The 22318-nt window shown below is 40.4% G+C and overlaps 1 protein-coding gene across 1 annotated transcript; it reads left to right on the forward strand.

The window, feature by feature from the left end:
- Positions 1 to 7735: 7735 nt before the first annotated feature.
- On the forward strand, positions 7736 to 14578 carry LOC103367869 (lumican). The gene is made up of 5 exons (XM_008296029.1): positions 7736 to 7817; positions 10420 to 10751; positions 10952 to 11276; positions 12216 to 12533; positions 13804 to 14578. Exons 2-5 carry the CDS (start codon positions 10446 to 10448, stop codon positions 13953 to 13955), a joined length of 1101 nt encoding a protein of 366 aa, XP_008294251.1. The 5' UTR covers positions 7736 to 7817; positions 10420 to 10445; the 3' UTR covers positions 13956 to 14578.
- Positions 14579 to 22318: the final 7740 nt, after the last annotated feature.

Here is a 22318-nt window from a genome sequence, read left to right on the forward strand (position 1 = left end):
CTTTCATTTCTCCAAACAGTATCAGTTCTCAGAAAGATTTTATCAACTCTGTTTATCTGTTCTTCTGGGAAACTCTTGTAGTGTGACAAGTGCCGAGATGTGTGATTGTTGATTAAATAAACATGTTTACGAAGGCAGTGGTGTGTCTGGACCATATTTGTACGGCATTAAAATTCTGTGTATGTAAATATGTAGCGTACCACACATGGAAACATTCTGTGTGATAAAACATTGGTCTGATAGTTGAGCAAAAGCAGTAAATAAGTTAGAATTTTTTTGGATGTGATATTTCACATTGACTATAAACTTACTTGCTTGTATTTCCTCCAGAGTTCCACACAGATTGTCATTAGCATGCTGTGAATGTCTCATCCTCTGCATCTATTTTTGCCTGAGACATAACAGGGAACTGTAGCAAAAAGACCTGAGTTATTTGCTTTCTCGCTGCGAGTTTTGCAAGAGGATCAACACCAGTCTTATATCTGTCAAGTAAATATGCAGCAAGAACCAGGAGACAGTTAGGGACTGTTTGAAAATGATTGGCCTAATGAGTCTGTGCCTTATGATTGACTTTGTAAAAAAGAAAGCCTCTTCCTGGGAATATTAATGTTCTCTTTAAACTCTTCCCTTACTTTGCTAAAGAAATTGTGTTTTAGAACAACAGAACAGTGTTACATGAGCCCAGCTGGTTTAGTCATGTACCCCAGTTTAGACTATAGTAACATAAGGAATGTGCAGAACCAATGTACACGTTAATAAAACAATGATGCACAGACTGAGCTGTTGCTCTCTACATATGGCAAAGTAAACATTTATGTACCAGGGTGCAAGTGACAGCTGCCTTTCAAAAGGAAAGCTAAAATAAAGTAGAAATTCGGGGGGAAACCCTCCTGTACTCGCCTAAAAAAAGTCAGACTATGCTGCCTTTGGCCAAAAGAAAATAGTTCTCTCCCTCTTTTCCGAACTCCGCTCTCCTCCTAATAATTTTCATACAGTCCCTTGGCTTAGCTTAGTATAAAGACTGAACCCCCCCCTCCAAAAAAAAAAACTACATCCCCAAACTTTAAGCCTACCCCACAACAGATTTAATTAGTTAAATCCATATGAAACTCAAAGCGCAAAAACACTTTGCCATTTTTGAATATTAGTTGGCAAAGCTCTGCACAACCTGAAATCTCTGCTTTATCATCCGACAGCCTCGTGGTCTTTTTGTTTCCAGTGTTTATGCCAAGATAAGCTAATTGTCTTCTGACTGCATCTTAAGATTTCACAAATATATGTGAGACCAGTTTCAGTTTTGGCAAGGAAACAAGTAAACAAAGTACTGAAATATTCCTTTAGGTCACTTACATAACTTTTGAAAACTTGTCCAAACGCTGCATCACCTCTGTGAGTGATCAAAGAGAAGGCTTGCCAGCACGTCATAACTAAAGCACCTCTGAAGGAAGAGTATAAGAGAGTCTGCTGAGTAAACTGGCTTTGTGCCTTACACATGTTATTTAAGTTGGTCGTTTCTTACTATAGCTATTGTGTCCGACGTCTGATGGCAAAAGGCTTTACACATCAAAATAGGGAAGAAAGAAACAACCAGATGTCCCCATTGCATTACAGCGGAGCTTGGGAAGTGTGGCGAGGACTTTTCCCTTTCCTGTGTGTCCGCAGGCATCTGTGGATACCAGATGCAGCAGAGGAGACCTGCCAGTTCTTTGCCCAGCCTTGTGAAACACCATCATATTCATTTTTCTAAATGTAATTTTATGTGTCAAATTGAATTATTTCTCAATGTAGCTTTCTTCATGTCGAAATAGATCAGTGGAGTTGTTTGTGTTTTGCACCTGTGAAATGAACCAGGGTGAACTGCGACCCTTTACTCACTAAGCTGACAGTCTCATGAGGTTAATTTCTCTTCCAATATAACATCAAAGATCTGGTTTTACGAGCTGGTTAAGCAGATAAACTTTGTTGTGATGAGACGTAAAGATAACGTCTCCACAGAAACATAAAGTCATCGAGTGAGAAACAGGAGGTGCACCAGTTGTCATTTAGAGTGAGAGATATTGATTCTTAGACTTCAAAGTAAGAGGCCAAAGTGGACTTTGGGCAGTTGCAAACACATCCAACCCCCACCCATGTCCATCCCCCCGTCTCCTGTCTGAGTCCTGAGCAGCGCTGGGCAGGGATCAGAGGATCAGAGGACCAACCCTTTCAGCCCAGGCTGTGAATGCTTCACAGGAATGTCATAGAAATTTTCATACCGAGAGCTGACTCTTTGCAACTCACCTGCAGCAAAATGTGCAAAAACGACTGCAAAATTCCTAGAAACTCCACAGAACATTTAGTTTTCTCAATTAAAGCTTTTTTTTTTTTCTTTTTTTTTTTTTCCATCTCCAGGATGATGTCAGGTCAGTGAGGACACTTTGTTTGGAGGCCAGCGTAATGCCTGAAACTAACTGAACTGTGTTATTATATATGTATGGCAGTCAGATGTTCTCTCATCTGGCTGCCATTGAGATTTCAACAGTCCTAATAAATTCGTAATAATAAAAAAAATGCAGGATGGCCGTTCATTAGTAAAATGTTGAAAATATGTTTGGCTTGTTGCTAGGGAACCGCTTATGGATGAAGAAGACACAACAACAAAATATAATGAGACTCAATGAATAAACTCTGATTGCTATCACCAGCTGGTGATGCGTGGTTGTCATGATCTGCGGCAGCTTTCTTTGAACTACAGAGTTTGTCCAGCTCTCATTTCCTGGACACTGACTCTGACCTTAACCTTTACATGCCTTAACCCCAACTCCTATCCTAACCTCAACCAAACGCTAATAGTAAACCTAGTGTGAACCAGACGTTTGTCTCCACAATGTGATTTACACAAATACACACACACACACCCACTGTGCAACAACCAATACATCAACGCTTCTTTTGAAGTGTGCCTGACCTGCTCGCTCACTGTACGACACACGAAACATAACAAATTCTGCACTGTTTTCAATGCTGCATTAAATAAAAAAATAAAGAAGAGACACGTAATAACATAGAGGAAACAGAGAAATTAATTTTAAGGAATGATGCTCTTCGTCATCCTCGGACAATGTGGCTCCTTAAGGTAACTTGAACCATGGCACCCCAGGGCACAGGGGCAGCAAAACCATGCGATAGAAAGCAGATGTCCATGTACACATACACACACACACACACATGCATGTGCACAGACACACACACAAACGCATGCATAAATCACACACAGATGTTCAAGATTACACCAAGTCGAGCTTCTCATCTTTTTCTCATGTGAATAAAAGCAGCAGCTTTTTCTGTATGTATGTTTTAATTACGGGTCTAAGCTCAATTCTGGCCTCATCTTGGCAGAATTTATGATTTGGCCAGTGTTTAAATCTACAATGAAAAGGGACAAATTAAAGCTACAGTGAGGGATGTCCTGGTGGCCCAGTGCAGCTGCAACATCCCCAGTTTATCACCACGCCAGAGACCGAGCATAGCGCTGTGAAAAGGACAGATGATAAGATCAAGAGCCTGAAGTGAATTTCAAATGACAGAATGGCTCCAAAAGAAAAAAATGTGTATCCTACAGTGATAATAGAATGTTTGTTTTCTCTTTCAGTCTTTGCTCCAGTTATGTTTCTTCATAATAATAAAAAAAATCCCTTCTTGCAAATTGGTATCTATCTTTTTTTTTTTTTGCTGGTGTGCTTGTGTCTGGACCGTCACCAACTATGTGTGTGCTAATGATTAGTGAGGAAATAGAGCCCTCTAGTGTAAGTGACAGCAAATGTTGGAGGATAGAAATCAGCAGAAGATGGTGAAGAAAAATACTAGTAATAAGAAAAGGACATGGAAGAGAAAACTGATTTTATTACAGTCAGATTCAGCCAATGATATAAACAACTGACTGCTCCACTTTCTAAAAGTATCACATTAAATATTCAATGTAAAACCATGTAAATCTGTAACAATTACCAAAACAATATCACATTATCAGTTTATTGTATATTTATTTTCCACAGATGTACTGTAACCATAACTACTACTTGTCTCTCTCTTGTCTCTAACCTTAAACCAAGCATTCATGCTAACACGCAATGATTTACAATTTGGGAACTTGCTTTCTGTCCTTAAAAACTAGGCGAGTCCCCACAATGTGACTGTGTAAACTGATTTACGACTCCACAGCATGAGTAATACATGTACACACAATCACACACACAGGGACACGCCAACAAAAAGTGGAAAAAAAAGGTCTAATCAGGGTTGTTGCAGCTGCTGTTTTGAGCACAAAAAAAAATAGATGAATAAAAAAATGACTGTACACCGGCTGTTCAGCACCAAACAGCAGACAAATGTAGTTAGCGACTGACTGGTGAATATGGTGCATTTATCTTGAGTATATTTCCCTCAGGAGCTGGAAAAACATACATTTATTAGGAGAAAATAACAAGACTTTAAATGTTGAGTTGTCAAAAAAATAAAATAAAAGGTACAGCAGGCTTGGGGGAATAAAAATGACAAACTAGCATGGAAGATTGTGTGAAAGTTTTGAACAACCACTGAAAGGACTTTGAGATGAGAGTGTTTTGTCATCTTCTGTTCTCAAGGTCAAGTCTGAACTTGAAACTCATCAGGTAACATGTTTGTAGATTAAAGTTTGGTTGCTTCTGGCAAAACCTCTGACGAGCTGTTTGAGGATCTGCTCACCAAACAGGTTGGGAGCTGACGGGTAAAGCAAACTTCAGCTAAATGTCATTATTTGGAAAAGATGATGACTTATTAAACATCAAAAACAAGAAATTCTATCTAACTAGGTCATAACTGACTGATTGTTGTACTGCGACATATATGACTGTCTCTCTGAAGCTACGTCAGAATGGATGTTACCATGTTGTGTTCCTGAGAATTTTGTTCATACGGATTTTTTTTTTTGACTAATTTTGTCTTCTTTGACAGATTTGAAGACAATTCCATTAGTTTAGATAAGGTAGGGCTCTATATAATGACACAAACTGAAAATTGATGGATGAGTAAACGAATTACGTGTAAAAATATAAAGGGTTTTGTTGTGTTTTCTATTACTACATCTGATCTCCATAAATTATTGCGCAAATGTGAATAAAGACCATACTCTATAGTTAGGTCCTGGCTTTTCTTTATTCTCACAGTCCCATCGTACACCAGAGCAAAATTACAGCAAATTCAATTAAAGATAAAATGTTCCTATTGCTTGTGAATTCTTTAAATGTCAGCTGGTTGGTGCAATATTTTTTACACACTGACTTAAAAGTCTATTCTCTCTTCATTCCTTTAACCTCAAATACTGAATTTGACATATTTATCTAGATTCTCATGTCATGTGTCTCTAGTGTTTTTTAGATTAGGACATTGGTGTGTTAAAGGTCCCTCTAAAACATAAAATAAACAGTGAGTTCTTCCTTGTTGTTCCTTTTCTTCAGTTGTTATCTGTAAAATGAGAATTTCTTTATGTATTGAGCCATCCTTCCAAAGTCTGTAACCACTTATCATTGGCAAACCTGAGCGGTTGGAGCCTTTCCCATCACACATTGAGGGAGAGAGAGCTGTACGAAGGAAATGTGTTTAATCCATACATACCACAAATTTATGACCCACCTCCAAGCATCTTTCAAACAGTTTAATGTGACAATAAGAAAAAGCTAAATTTGGCAAGAAGAACGTTTACACATTCAGTGTAAAAATATTAATTCAGTATAAGCGTTCAAGGCAGGAGTGACTTTACATATGAGGGAGGGGAAGAATTATGACTAGAGCATGCAGGGTTTAAGAGAAAAGCTTTCTTCAGGAGCAGCGGCATCAGAGCCAAACCATTTCCTTCTCCTGTTTATGAGTACAGCAGACGCAGCAGAGCTCAGAGACTAGGACAGTGAGCAAATTGCTGCTGTTGACACCGTGTCCAAGCTCTCAATCTTTATTCCAAAGATATTCAGCCTACCTGTTAGAAACCAGTTACGAAACACATGAATGGATTTTTGTCTGATTAATGTCAAATTTATGTTGAGTTCAGCACTTGGTAAAGATTGGAATATCTTAAAAAAAAAAAAAAAAGCTTGACAGATTCTCATGAACTTTATTAGTTTATTGGCTGTAGAATTATAAACACTAATTACTTTGGGAATCCTGACATTTTTCAATGGGTATTGGATGCATTGCATGTGATACAGATATCAACTATGCCTTGATGAGAACTTAAATTTTCACCTGAATTTTCCTCTCATGTCACCACAAAATGACATTAGAGGTTTTGAGTAGAATGTCTTGATAAATATTGGTTGGATTGTCATTCACATTGGTAGAAACTTTTAGAGTTTTAACATTCAAACCACTGACAGGTGAAAACCATCTCTTTACAACGTAATGTTTTGCTGGGAAACCTTGGGTCGTGGCATTCATGTGGATGTTACTTCGAAACACATCACTCAATCACACTCCTCTATAGCAATGGTGATCTGCAACGGAAGCAGCCTTCCCTAACAGGACAACGAGGCCTGCAACAGCATAAGAACTGCTCAGGAATAGCTCAAGAAACACAGACAAGAACCCAAAGCGTTAACCTAGCCTCCAGATCGCCAAGATCCCAGTCTGATCTAGCATTTGCATGATGCACTTAAACAAATCTGGTCGATGGAGATCCACCCCACAACCTGAGTGACCCGAAAGACCCACCACCAACGTCCTGGTACCAGACACTACAGGACACTCTGAGACTCCCATGTCAAATGGGTAGCTATGGCTCAGATGGTAGAAAGGGTCGTCCACTAATTGCAAGGTAGGTGGTTTGCTCCCCAACCCCCCACCCCCACCCCCAAACACAAGTACTCATTGTAAATTTTGGAAATTGCATTATGGGTGTGATTCTGTGTGGTTTTCCTAGAGGGAGCTCTTTACATGCTCTGGTCAGGAAATAAATGTCCCAATTTTTCTCAATTGTTCTCCACCTTTCCCCCCTTTTCTCACAGAGCTTCCCCCGTATTAGGAGTGAAGGGAATCTGGAACCGTTTTCGTCTCTTCTGGTCAGATGTTCGCAAGACGTTTCTTCCTGCGTGATACACACACACACACACACACACCTACACACACATACACACACACACACACACACACACAGTCAAACTCACACAGATAGACATACACACACTGATGCACACAGAATGGTCTCTTTGGCTCCCCAGGTACTTTGTGGCTTAAATGCCTCCAGGCAGATCACATACTGTAGACTCAGACCCACACACAGACACACACACCCACACCCACACCCACATGCATGCACACACACACACACACACACACACACACACACACATACACACACACAAAGATATACTTGAATACTGATCAAAAATTCCTCATATTCACTCAAAGTTCTGCGCTACCAGAATCCAAGTCCAGCTGTACCTCATTTCTTTCCTCTTCTTTTTCCTGTGAGCCCTTTTTGTGTGTGTGTTTCTTTTTTTTGTGCATCTCTGAAAGCAAACATGTTTCCACCAAATGTTGTGTGTTCAACTGTTACCAAGGGCTGAGAGAAGGGAAAAGGAAGAAGTGAGTGAGGGAAGTTTATGGAGGAGGTCTGGGGTCTGGGATGTGGGCAGCGTTTGAAGAAGAGGAATGTATCAGACAGCAGGCAAACATTGCTGGTAGCTTGAAAAAACACACACACACACACACATTTAGACACACTGACACACACTTGCATTTTAGCTCCCGAGGGTCTCATTGGAAATTTAAGTCAACCTGCCTCCGTTCTGTAGCTTCTGATCAAACAGGTAAGCGTCACTTTGCTCTTTGTTTCTTGTCTGCCCGCATTTCCTCTCTCTGCAAGGCAGGCAAAACTGGAAATGATGGAAACTACAATGTGTGGTTGTTAATTACAGTAATCTCTTGGCAACGCTCTGAGCATGTGCTGCACTGTACTACTGTGCTGTGAGCAAGGAAGGCAAAATGCAGCATTGCAAACATGCTGATCAAGTCAAACTTCCTGATGATGCAAAGATTTCTTACAAATTGCTGTGTTACGTAGTGACTTGTGTGTGTTTGTGCATGTGCTTTCGGGCATACCAGCTTTGTGGGTGTTACTGTAACCATCTGCGGAGGCAGGAAAAATGTATTCTTCCTTTTCATTTTCATAGGTTAGAATGCAAAGAAGTGTGTGGGCAAAAATAACCAAGTGTGCAGTGCCACACAGCTTTCATTCATTTGATTTTTATTCAATAATTCCTGTACTCGAGAGAAACTGACATTGAAAATGTGATGTTGTTTGACCTCACACAATAGTTTATCTTCATTTTCAAACCACAGATGGATATCTTTTCTTTCTTTTTTTTAAATTCAATAGCTTAACAGTTCCTTAAAGTCGAAGTTCCTTCTTTAAGAGAAAGTTACTGCAATGCACTTCAGTTAAGTTGGGGGATTGCGAGTGCCAAATTAAACAAGACTAAGCATCTACAGCCATGCTAGCAGTTCTTTGAGGCTGTACATTCATTTTCATTTCATTTCATTAAAGCATATTCCAAGTATGTCGGCCACAAGTAACTAGAGTACCAGTCCACAGACGCAGCAGTGCTTTAAGTTACATGCAGTTTAGGTGCTACAATTCTCCGTGTTCACTATCATAGTGTTGTATTTTAGCATTTTAAAGTTTGCTAATTAGCATTAAAAACCAAATACAAAATCAGCTGATGGAAATGTCATTAGTCTGCAGGTATCTGGCCATAAGTCAAAGTATTGGGCAAATTGAAACTTTCACTGTAGAATAGAGTGAAAGAGGAAATGAAGGCATCACCAAAGTTATTGAAATGAATTCTGAGACTAACAAAAATATCTGCACGTAATGTCATGGAAATCCACTGTGTAGATTTCAAGATGTTTTATTCCATAATAGAGAACTTGTCCTGCTGGTAGCATTAGAAATGAAGTAATGGGACCATCGATGTTAGTTGGTGTCACCCTAAGTAGCATATAAATGTCTGCACTACATTCCATTGCAATCCATCCTGTAGATTGTTAGATTTTCAGTATAGATGAAAGTGGAAAACCCACTGGCTGACCACTGACCTTAAAGCTGTGTCACTCTGACATGGCTGAAGATGATCAGAACTGATTCTCCAAGGGTTGCATGAATCTTACACCTCCTGCAATATGTTTGGTTACCAGTGATGTGCCGTCAGGGGCAGCAAGGCCTTCTCTGCTGGCCTAAACTCTATCAGAATCACTGACTTATGTTGCAAAATGTTCCCATCAATCTTTTCACTTTATTCCCAGTAGTCTAATCCCTTCATTTCATAGCATGTCTCTGGGCTGTGGTGCCATGGTGATGGCGGTGCGCATAGACGCAGCGGCCACTTCAGGAGACGACAAAAGTGAATGTTTTGAGTGTCTTGTCTATCCCAGACGTTCATTCCGCAAAACTTGTGGCCAGGAGACTTTGCTGGGCATCAGGACAGTGAATGGCGCTGGAATTGCAGCGATCGGTTGTGATTTGGACATGCAACACCAACACGGAGTCCGATAGGAGACTACACCGACAGTTACCTGAGAGAGAAGGAAATGCAAACAGTACGAATGTAAACAAAGGAGGAGAAAGAGAGCCGGGATCCATGCTAAAGGCTAACCTCTCCAGACCAGCAGGACCGTCACTCCTACTCTCCAATGTCCGCCCCCTCGACAACAAGCTGGATGAGTTACATTTGCTGGGAGAAGCCCACAGAGAGTAGAAAGACTGCTAGGTGTTTGCTTTAACAGAAACATGGCTCCATGACAGCATCCCAGATGGACATACAGCTGGAGGGGACAACATTATTCTGGGCAGACAGACAGCTAGCTCTGGGCAGCATCTGTGGCTTCATCATTGTTACACCATCATGGGTGTCTTTGTGTCCCTGAAGACCTACCAGGACCTGAAGAGGTTCACTATGTTCAACTAATGGCGGCGTGCATGGACGCAGCGCCCCCTTCAGGAGGCAGCGAGAGTGAACGTTTATTGTCTTATCCCAGATGTGCATTCTGCAAAACTTGCTGGTTGAATAATCCTGAAGAAACGCTCTCTCATCTTGTCTGTACTACTGTGTACAGCAAAGTGACAATAAACCTGATTTGATTTGATTTGATTTGATTTGATTTGATTTGTTTTGATTTGATTTGATTTTTGATTTGATTCCAGCAGCGTATGGTTATATGTTTATATCAGAGCGGCTCTCAGCGACTCAGTACACCCAAGTCTCAGTTAGAAATGTATATTTCCAGTGTCTAAGCTAAGACACTCCTAAAGAGTTACAGAAGACTTTATAAAACCTTCATAGGTTTATGGCAGCACTTATCCTGACTAATAAAATGACTGACTTTAAATATCGGATTTGTCTTAATGTTCAGTTTATAGGACCTTACCATCTCTCTCCATGGCTCTCCTGTGCTGCGGCCTGATGGTACTGCTGTGTTGCTTTGGTTCGGCCTCGGCCACTGTTGGTGCAGACATGGACTACGGAGGCATCCCTCTGTGGATTAACCGCCTGCTGGGTGAGCCCAGCGTGCTGAGTCTGCAGGGACGGATGGATCCGGCCTGGTTCCGAGCTAACAATCCCCTGGCTTGCCCTGAGCAGTGTGACTGTCCCATCCAGTGGCCCACAGCACTCTACTGCGACCACAGAGGTCTGGCAGACATCCCTGAGCGACTGCCAGACAGAACCCAATACCTGTTTCTTCAGGTAGGAAAAACACTGACACGGGTTCTGAGCTTGTGTTTTCTTTCCAGTGGTCTGCCTCTAACCCATGGTGGTTTTTCATTTCCTCTTCACATTCTACACACTAACTGACCTCTACAACACCATAATGTATATATTTTTTTGAAAGGATGGAAAGTATAAAACAACAAATTGGATAAGGCATTGTTTTCTGTTGTTTCCAGGGTAACAACATCTCGTCCCTTCCCTCATCTGTCCTGACCAACATCACTGGTCTACGCTGGCTCATCTTGGACAACAACAAGCTGCAGAGTGACAAGCTAGAGCAGGCCTCCCTGCAGAACCAGACCCAGCTGTGCTACTTTTTCGCCAACCACAACCACCTGACTTCAGTGCCCAGTGCTCTGCCAGCTGGACTCAAACAGTTGCGACTGGCTCACAACCAAATCAGCAGCATCAGCCCGAAAGCTTTCCAGAAACTGCAAAACCTGACGCTGCTGCTGCTGCAGGGAAACAGACTGCAAACCATCAGAGAGGGAGACCTCAAAGGTATTGTAATGTGTCATTTCCTTTCTTCACACATGCAAAGTCAGTTTTGAATACCTGGGATAGAAAATGAGAGCGCTGCAGCGAGAGCACACAAACAAAACAAACATATAGAAAAAATATTTTGTTATTGATTATGTGTAAATCTCACTTCCTTTTCACCTGAAACTGGGACTAAATATGCTCTAAAAATAATGTTTGGGCTCAACAACAAAAAAATAAAGCAACAGTTTGCATCAATGTTTAAGTTAAGATAACTTCTACAGAATTTTTGTTCAACTAAAAAACTATGAGATACGTGATACATGAATTAGCTTTTCCTCTGCAATCAAAGGTATTTTATATTACCACTTAATGATTGGTAGCATAAACACAAGTCTTTAAGTTGATAACTCATGAAAATAAAGTTATTTTGGGGAGCATTTCTGAGTTACTTAAGAAGGATTTTAAGTGTTATGTAGTCAAGTAATGTAATTAACACAAGTTTTTTAGTTGGCAAATTAAAAAAAAGTTAGTTCAGTGTAAAGAAGACAGTCATGGGGACTTGATATCCTGACGTCAAGGTGAAGAAAAATGTAGTTAACAAGCCCATTTCATTAAGTTACCTTAACCTGAACTGAGTTTTAAATCAGTTCACTTTTAAAGAAATTTAAGTTTAAACTGCACACAAGATCAAGTTAATGCAATTACAACATTATTCTGTCAACCCACCCCATCTAAATAATGCAGTGTAATGCAACTTCAAAGGTTTATCTACAGAATTAACTTTTAATATTATTATTATTTTGTCTTGTATTTAATAAAGTGGAGGGGAAAAGTTCCCTGAATGACGTTTTAGAGTGCACTAACAACTACCCTGAAAATGTTTAAACTCATTCTATCTGTCATTTGTATGTATTAATGTTTGCATATGTGTGTGAATGTTGTCTTGTCATCCTATAGGCCTGATTAGGCTGAATCTGTTGGACCTCAGTGGAAATTCGTTCTCAGTTGTCCCCAAACATTTACCTCCCTCCGTCCAGCAGCTCTACCTGTCTAACAACTCTTTCTCTGCACTGGATGAGGACAGTTTTGTGGGATTTGTCAACCTTAAGTACCTTCGTCTAAGTCAGTGTGGCCTGCAGAACCTCGGCATCCACCCGCAGGTCTTTAACTCCTCCAGCTTGGTGGAGCTGGACTTGTCTTATAACAAACTTATTGCTATTCCGACTGTTCCCACCACCCTGCAGAACCTCTACCTGGAGGCCAATCAGATACAAGGTGAGGAGCATATTCACAAAGAAAACATGCATTAAAATACACTCATGAATGTCTTTCACATTGTGAATTTAGATTTCATGTCTGTGAAGTTCCTGTTTTGTTTTTGTTTTGTTTTTTAGTGCATGAATGTGCACACATTCATACATTTTACCATTCAGTAAGTAAAATATTGATGAATTATGTGGCTAAACACCTGAGGGAGATCTGACAAACACCGCTGTGACGGGGAAGAGCTGTGGAAAATGTGAGAGGAAACTTCCACAGCCTCGCTGCTGTATCTGCACTTGGGAGGGGCTGCAAGTGGGCGAGGCCAGTTTAAGATGGAAGAGAGAGAGAGTGAAGGCAGAGGAGGGACTAAGAAAGAGTTATGGAGAGAAAAGAAGTGAGCGGAGGGTGGAGGATGGAAGAGGGGAGGGAATATTAGTTGGCTGGATGAGGGGAAAGTAGGTTACCAAAGAGGCGAGGGGAACGGTATGAAAACATCTGTGATGGATTCAGAGGTAAATGTGCCAGATGAGCCAGAAGCACAGGCTGTTCCCCTTTCCAGTCTCCCCTTTCCTCTTTCTCTGTCTGCTCCCCATCATTTTAACCTTTTTTTGGACACATATTACTTATATCACAGTGCAGCAGACTTGTCCCCAGTAGCCAAACTGTGACTCACATGACGATCCGGCAGCAGTGACCTGGTGTGCAGTTCCGGGTTTCTTGGCAAAAGAAAAAATGTGTTCTTGTTTCTCAATCTGTGATGCAGCAGACAGCGGGCCTGTGTACCAACGAGACAGACAGACAGAAAAACACTTCCACAATAACATACACCTCATCGTCTAACTAGCTAGCAGCCTGACAGCTACCGCAGTTCCTGTTTGCCAAAGCCTGCAGTTGGGCTGAGAGAAGCTCTACTACTGAAATGTCTGACAGAAAGCAAAGGAGGGTGTTGTGGTTTCCTCTGCCTCCGTTTTCACCACAGCACCTGTAAGACTTGTAATGGTAAAAGCAGACTCTGTGAGAAGAAGAGGGTTACTTGCAGACTGCACAGAGCTGCTTTGATTTGACAAATCTCCTGATGTGACCTAAGTGATTCATCTTAATTATTTGCATGTGACGAACACATGGTACATGGTGTGAAATCAAAGCTCTCTGGAATGGCTACATTGTCTTTGCAAGACAATAATGATCAGATGACTGTCTGGTGATTAATGGGTCTCAACCAATATATGTCTGTAGTTTTTTCATTCCTAAATGCTGCCTGTTTTCTGTCTTATAACCACAGAGTTCAACGTGACCAGTTTCTGCAGAGAGGTGGGACCTCTATCCTACTCCAGGATGAAAATCCTCCGATTGGATGGAAACAAATTGTCCTACCATCTGCTGCCTCCTGACTGGGTGTTCTGCCTGCGAGTGCTTCGAAGTATTTACATCTGACTCCACCTTCTGAACATGAATCAAATCTACAAGTACTGTATGTGACTGGCCAACCTCATCTAGTGCTACAAAGTAAAAATCATGACTCAACTTACAGTTTTCATTTTGTTGTCCAACTCATCATCAGTGAACTCAAACAACCCAGCCTTAAAGCTTGAAACCAGAGACAAAGACTGTAATTCATTATGCCTTCAATATGTGGATACACAGCCAAAGGAAAACTGAGCCTCAAAAGCTGCTGAGCTCGAACTTCATGCTAAACCAAAGTTATTTAATGGTAATGCAACAAGTTATGATCAAAACTTTTCTCATATCATCAGTGTAGCCCTTTGGGTTTTTCTCTCTCATTCCATGTTTTCCAAGTTCTGCCTCATCAGGGTTGTACATCTGTGTGTTATTACTGAATAGGAACGGTGACAAACCCTCTCATTTCTGACTTTACCGAATAACGCGCTCTGGTTAAACTGAGCTGTCTCAGGGCAAAAGGAAACATGATGCATGTATGAGTGGCAAAAATCAGTAGCTTTCCCATGAGGGAATCTGACTCAGTTAGCTGGACAGTGTTTAACAGCCACACCATGTCCACGCATGGAGCTGGGCGAAATAAAAAAAAATCTTGATGAAACTAACAAGTCCAAACCTCTTTTATATATAAAAAAAGTAAAATGTACTTTATACTTTGATTCACAAACTGATGTCCATAATCGTTAAGTCTGGCACAAGCAACTGAAACATAATATTGACATTAACATCTAATTACATCTTTTTTTCTTTTTTTTAAATCTATTGCAATATAATCTAGAAACAACAGGGATTCACATTAGCCTCTTGTTATTCTGTAAAATCTAACAATATAATTCAAACAGTATTTATTGCCAAATGCAAGAATACATATAATAAAAGGTAGCTAATACTGACAGGGGATATACATAATAATCAATAAAGCAGTCATCAGAATGCATATGAACACATGCAGCTATGTGTACATGTCAGTGATGTAACTGTAACTGCCCTGTTAAAGCTTGCAAATCATCCAGAGGATACAGTATTTACAGAACCAACACATTCTTCTGTACAAACACATATTTTTCAGTGGCACAACTCAGGAAAAGAACAGGAGATTATGACCATGTTTTACATTTTGGTTGGATTTGATAACTCTAATATTGGGTGTCCACCTATTAAATTCCTTTAAAGACTTTACTACGTTTGTTATAAGAGTCTTGACAGACATTGATGTAAACAGAAACTTCTCAAGTTGGTAATTCTAGTTTTTATTATTATTTCAATCGTGAGCAGTATAAACAATAGTAGCTATGTAATGTGTTCAGTATAAAAAACATTTTGTGCAGTTTAATGGAGCAAACACAGTGAGTTACATACAAAAAACAGAAAAACAAACCCAGTTGGTAAAGAGATCCGTGTAGCAGCAGATTTCAACACTGACCTCAACATTTGGCCGCCATTGATGCATTAAAGGATTTGTACCTTGGTTTTGCTTCCACTTATGTGTAACATTTCTTCACCCTGTTTCTCCAGCCTGCGTTGTTTCATGATGTCACCTCACAAGTTATTATGTCGGAGGAAGAATCTGAGAGAGTAGCAAAGCTGGTCGTGGTGCTTTAATACTACATGGATGACAGACAGACAGATGAAAGACTGGTAATTGGAGTAGAAAATTTTTGAGCAAAGCGAATGCTAACTGAATTCCTTTGTTTGTTTGTTTTTTTTAATCTAATTCTGTCACCCGTATATTTCAGTACTAAGAAATGTACCGGTTGTACTGTTTGATTTCAAATGTTTTTTAAAGACAGACACATTAGACTCCAGACAGCACTGAGTAAAACTGCTATTTCACCAAACGCTTAACCTTATTTACTCAGCATCTACGAATGACTCAACGGATGTAGTTAATCGCGCTTTAACCTCAGGTGGATCAGACTGCGCTTTATGGAACCTGACATACTAATAATACTACCATGTGTATCTTCTTACAAACCATTAAGTGTTTTCCATTGCAGTTTCCCATCATTATGTGATAAAGATCACACACCTCTGAGACGGTTTCCACATAATTATGAAATGCATCGGCAAAATTATGAGATATGCAGTTCCTGAAAAGGAAGTGCATGCTGATGCAAAACAACTCCGGGTACTAGTATTTGTTTTACTGTGTCGAAAGGAGGGGAAAAAAACGACATGTCATATAGCTCACTTTGTAAAACTGAAATAGGATCGTTTGATTAATCTATTAGGCCAATGATTACTTTCTGGGTGATCAAGAACAAAGTCGCACAGACAAACAGAAATGTCTCCAGGGGAAAACACAAAAACAACAACTTGTTGCTTGGTGCTTTGTGTTATTGGCTACTTGTCAGTGATGGAAAATAAGCAAAAATGTAGAGTTTATTTTACCATCGTTAGCATCATAAACTCAGCTGGGTTGTGTTGTTTCTACAGCATGTTTGTGTATTAGTTGTCAGTTTGTGAGTATTACAACGTGTTTGTCAGTTTGGTTGTCTGCTGGCATTTGTTTTTCCAACCTGTACAGTGTTGAACTCTCTTGGCCATTATACAGAACACATATTTCCTCAAACTAATTTTCTTGGAAATTAATCACACAACACTTGGATACAGCTACCCAACAACTTACCAATTTGTACCAAACTCTAAGTACTTTAGTGAGTGTTTGTCTCTCTCTATGCAATTGCAAAATCCACTGCCATATTTTCCAGGTGACACCATGTCTTCTAAATGTTGTGAGTGTGTTTGATGGTCTGATCAGACTTGTGCTATGTCTGGACCCACTTTTACCAGATGCAGGAGTCACTCACACAGAGTTGCTTTGAGGGACGAGCATTAACCATAAAAGTCAGTGTAAGCTGGAACTGGTGACGAGCAGCCGGCAGTCTGCTGGCTGTGTATGAAGTCATGGTGGAAGGAGACAAGCTTCAGGATAAAAAGGTCTCTGCTTCCATGTTGCTGCTGAGAGATTGTAAACACAATACAAGCTGCATCGTTCTAAGTTAAAGGAACAGTTTGATATTTTGTGATATATGCATATTTAATTCCATGTTGAGAGGTTAGAGAATTTAACTTCCATTTACTTTAGGTATTTAATACTCCCTGCTTCATATTTCACCAACATATATGAGATTGGTGTCTTGTCGTCTAACTTTAAGCAATAAAATGAGCAATTTCTTAAAATGTCTAACTTTTGTTTTCTTAATAGAACCTTTACTTAACCAAGTTTACAGATAGAAGTCAGTGCTGCTGTTTTATCATATGTCCTGCATCCGGCGACCCCTCTCATACATGTGGAGTCAAAGTACTTCACCTCTGCATGCTCAACACACTGCAACTTGACAAAACAAATGCAAATATTCCAAACTGTCAAGCTAAGACGTCTTAATTTTCTGGTGTTTCATCCATATGAGTGTGTTTTCTCAGTCTAAATTAGCATCTCTACCAATGCAAAAGTATTTTTCACTTCTGTTTGGCCATAAAAGCAACTTGGTGGGGGTTTAGGATTGTCTAGCATGGCCAGACTAATCTCCACTGTACTCTGTCTGCACAGACGTATAGTCTGCCTGCACCTTTTAGTCACAAATGTCTTGGGTGGTGCTTAGCCCAGGATGCAGTGATGGTGCCCCATTACAATAGTGACAGGGGGAAATTGTTTTGGTGGAACATCTACATACAGGGAGGTAAGTAATGTCATTGAAATGGATAATTCACTGCAATTTCCAGCGCATAGGTTGCTGCTCGGACATTGCAGTTTTTGCTTCTTGTAGTGAACACACTTTTAATAACAGTTACAAGCAGATAGTGGAAGGGGAGGAGAGAGCTATATAAACAGTACAGCAGAAATGGTAGATTTATACCTCAAGTCTACATGACTTGTAGTCAGACTAGGATTAAAGAGAGGTCAGGGCTTGGATCCATCCAGTTCAACGTCCTTCCTATTTGCACTCTGCGGCTCTATAACAACACAACATCACTTTGTCTCTACTTACAAAATATCACGAGTACTGTGGCCACTAGAGGGTGTTGTCACATTTAAATGTAACTACAGTTTGTAATACCTTGCTTTAAAAAAAATTATGTTTTTAATACAAGGACAGTCACTGTATTCCCACAACTTTTGACCATGAACTGTATGTCGCTTTAAGTAGGCTGTTCGGATTGCAATTCAGTCGTCCTCACACATTTAAACCAGACCTCTCCACATTCCTCATTTTCAGAACCACGAAGCATGGCGATCCAAAATGAAGCACAGATTTATTAGCAGAAACCAAACTGGTATTTTAGGGAGAACCACATTTGAAGTATAGTTCATAGTTTGCATTAGTGAACACTCACTTGTGCCTCCAAACCAGTAGAAGGTGCAGATGTAAGTTGTCGAGAATTGCCAGCTGGCTCCAGTTTGCACTGCAGAAGGAGGCACTGTAGAGCCAGATGGCACGTGTTAATACCAGAAAGGCTGCCTGGCACGTCACAGTGGAATGAACCACTGACTGAAGGTGCTTTTGTTGCCTTAACTGCACAGCAGTGAGGTGATTATTGTTCTTAGTAGCTGATAGCTCGTGTCACATTTTCCATCACTACTTCCAGACTAGTTGATTTACTCAACTGTGAGGATCAAAATGAAGTGGAACATTTTCAAAACAGATATGGAAAAATCTTTTACCAATAATGTTTAACATGGTAAACTTCAACTTGTCAGATAATCTGCTCCAAGCAGAATTATTTATTAATTTGTTTTGGTTTCAGACTCAGATGATATGAATTATTCTTCATTAAATTGTAGGAAATCCAGTTTAGACGTTTTTCATGTCATGGCGGAATATTTTTGCAGTCTTAAAAAAACAGAATAAAGGTCTGGCTGGTGAAATCATTAATACTCTGGCCATTCCTCTCCTCTGAATTAGACTCTGCCTTGGAAACCACCAGTCAAAACAATCTGCTATGAAGCTCCCTGCGGTGTCATAACAGCAACATAAAGAGCTGCAGAGCTCAGGACCCCTCACATATCACATCCCTCTGCTCACAGAGACATACTTTACAACTGTACGAAAATATCCTCTCAGGTTGGATAACTGGTCCAGCTACCGAAAACTCATTAGAATGGTTCTTTAAAATCTCATTCCAATTCAATTCACTGCTGTCAAAAATCTGTCTAATGTTTCCAGATGGTTCTTTGTTGCTTCTTGATTTGTTCTCCTTTTCTTTCTAGAGAATCAGTTACTGAATTTGAAACTTATAAGTCTGGGATGAAGGAAGGGAAGAAGTCACTGTGCAACTCCTCAAAGTTCGAAGGAGCATTTTAGCATCTTTGAGCTCATTGTTTTGATTTTCTGGTCAGCAGCTTCACTGTCAGACCTATTTCATGCTGCCTTCTCAGCACCAAACAGCAGACAAATACAGTTAGCAACTGGCTAGTCAACATAATGGAGCAGTTGTCCTCTCAAGGGCCATATTCTTCCCTCCAGATTTGGTAAAGGAGAGTAAACACTGGACTTCATGTTGTTTTCATATCTTGTGGTGCTGCCAGCAAATGTCCAAAAAAATCATTTAAAGCAGGCTGTCAGTAGTTTTGTTAGAATTACATGACAGGAATCATTTTAATGTAGTAGTTTGAATAATGGTTACATAGTTTCTTTTTTTTTCTGGGTAGTACTGAAGTGCTACAGCACAAGGTAGTCCTGTGGATTCCTACTGTGGCCTCTCAGATAACAAATAGTGTTTTTCCACTGTGAGGATGTTAGTCACACTGAGCTGTGCCATGTCTCCGACAGTTTCCTCTACCGTCAAATCGATGTCCCATTTCACCACTAAAACAGTTTGTGTTACTCAACTGCATAATGCTCTTTATGCTAACTTTATTAACATTTTGTAAACAAGGTAAAGAGTCAAATTAGCTGTATATATGAAAACTTGTGGAATTCTTGGAGGATGAATGAGCTCATCCTCTGTTAAACATCTGTTCACATGTGCAGCAGAGGGAGGAAAGAAAATATGCTATGGACTGTTTAACTGCCAGTTCAGTATAGCTGACTATAGTTTCAACATGGCATTATGCAACCGGCTTCAGGGATTTGCTCTCATTCAGACAGCAGAGCATTAGTGAGGTTCAACGCTTACTGCATGTTGGGTGATGATGTGTGGCTGACGGTTGACATTGCAGGTCATGTAAAGGTGTTGAATGTGGTTGAGATCAGAGCTCTGTGCACTCAAGTTCTTTATGGACCCGTGTTATTTGTACAAGAGGACGTCACCATGTTGAAGCAGGAAAGGGCCCCTTTCAGAAGAAGAAAATTCACCCACTATTTCAAAAGGAAGAAGGCAAAGATTAAAGTAAAAACAGGGCTTGGATGTAAATTCTCACACATGGAGCCGACATACTGTCGTCAGGACCAGGTCAGCAGCTCAGTCTAGGTCTTAAAGAAGGAAGGAGAGTGACGCAGTTTTTGCTACCAAGCGGGACCACAGCTGAGTGGCTCAACGCGACTCAGTGTGACTATCCCCTGCTGAGATGCTTCAGTACCATCATCATAGTTCGGTGCTAAAGCGGTCCACCTCAGGTTTGTGGGAAAACAATGAAATATTATTATGGGAGTTGTGGTGCTCTACATTTGTGACAAAAAATTTGCCAGCTCTTCACCAAATTTCAGAAGCTCTGTCTCAACCATTCATCTCTGAGGTAGACAAGTGGCACCACTGGGTACACTGTGGGACTTTAGTTTACTGCTTTCACCAACTGATTTGTGTGTTTTCTGTTGCTGAGGTCATGACTGACTTCAGGTCTGGCTGGCAGTTCAAGTGTTCCAGCCGTCGCTGGACACTAAGCTGGGTAAACTGTGTCACTGCTCTGAGTGTCCCATGAAATCAGTGTCCTCAACATGTGTGTTAAACAGCTAAGCCTCAAACAAAACCGATGGTTAGTCTGCTGGACCAAGCGATTCTAAGAGAAGAATAATATACAGCGATGTTGGGACCTCCCGGCTTTGTCAAGCGTCTGTTTGTAGCTAAATCCAACGCAGACTTGTATGGCTCTTGTGGTTTTGGTTAGATGAGTGAGGAAGCAGTTAGTTACATTTACAGGCCTGTTTACAAGCAAGACTAAGACCTCCAGGACTCTCATTAGACACACACACACACATATAAACACACACGTAGATGCTGATTGTGCTGTCTTGTCTTTCCTTTACGGTCTTCGAAGTTTCTTCTGTTTTTGCATACAGTGCAGAATCAACTCTCTATTTCAAATGAGAGAAAGCTCACACTTCTTGACTTCTGGCAGCATTTCACATTTGAACACTTATTCAGAATCAGGGATGGCCACAACTTTACAGTAATGAGCCTCAGTAATATGGAAGAGAACATGTAATCCTGATAAAAGCTTCAGATTTTGAGACTAGTTGTGTCAGCCAAGGAAATAATAAACAATAAATAAGCACATTTTGGCCGAGTTGCCAAATTTGGCTTTTACTATCACATGTAGATTCTTTGCCATAAACGTCGTATCAGACATAACTGTGACATAAAGGATTTGCAATTCATTTGCGTTTGCCATGATTGTACAGAAAAGGACTGTTTACATGTTGAGTTCCTGAGGTTTTCCCACAGTCCCTGTACTGTGTACCACCGGGAGATTTTCTCAGGGCCGTGTTTAGGCAGCTGATAATACAATACCACTCAGAGCAGAGTTAGTAGTGGTTTTCCTATTTTATTTACCCAAATGACACTTTCATTATCTTTGTGACTAACAGAAAGAGTGCTGGGAAGTGAAGTAGGGGGTGGAGGTAGGTGTGACAGAGCAGCTAAAGGTGTGAAGTTAAAAGTTCAGGTCGAGTATCGTATGCGTGAACTATGTGCGTTGCGTGTGAGAGGAGAGTTCAGCCTCTTATGGAATCCATATCAGACATTCTTTATTGAACTGAAGTGTACAGACGTAGCCTCATGTGTCGAACACATGCAGCTTACTCAACACAATGCGGACACGTGCAAACACACTGCTGTACCACACAAGTACCACTTATAGCTCATAAAAGGGCATAGTAAACTTGTGTCTCCTTGTTATCTAAAAGAATCCATCTGTGCACACATCTCCAGCTTTTCCAAGATATTATTATGCAGTGAAGGAAAACATGGAAATTTATGCAAGGTATTGGGAGTCTAAATAACGGTGTAGCAGGCCTGTCAAGTTTTGGATTTCTCAACATGCTGAGGCAATGTGCATAGTGCTGTCATCGTTAATAGATGGTATGTTAAAGTTTATTTAACCTCTTAAGACCTGGCATCCATATGCATGGACATCACATTTTGGGTTATATTACCACAGTAGTTAATTTTTTAAAATT

The sequence above is a fragment of the Stegastes partitus genome, unplaced genomic scaffold (genome assembly GCF_000690725.1).
Source record: "Stegastes partitus isolate 25-593 unplaced genomic scaffold, Stegastes_partitus-1.0.2 Scaffold1096, whole genome shotgun sequence".
Classification (NCBI taxonomy): domain Eukaryota; kingdom Metazoa; phylum Chordata; class Actinopteri; family Pomacentridae; genus Stegastes; species Stegastes partitus.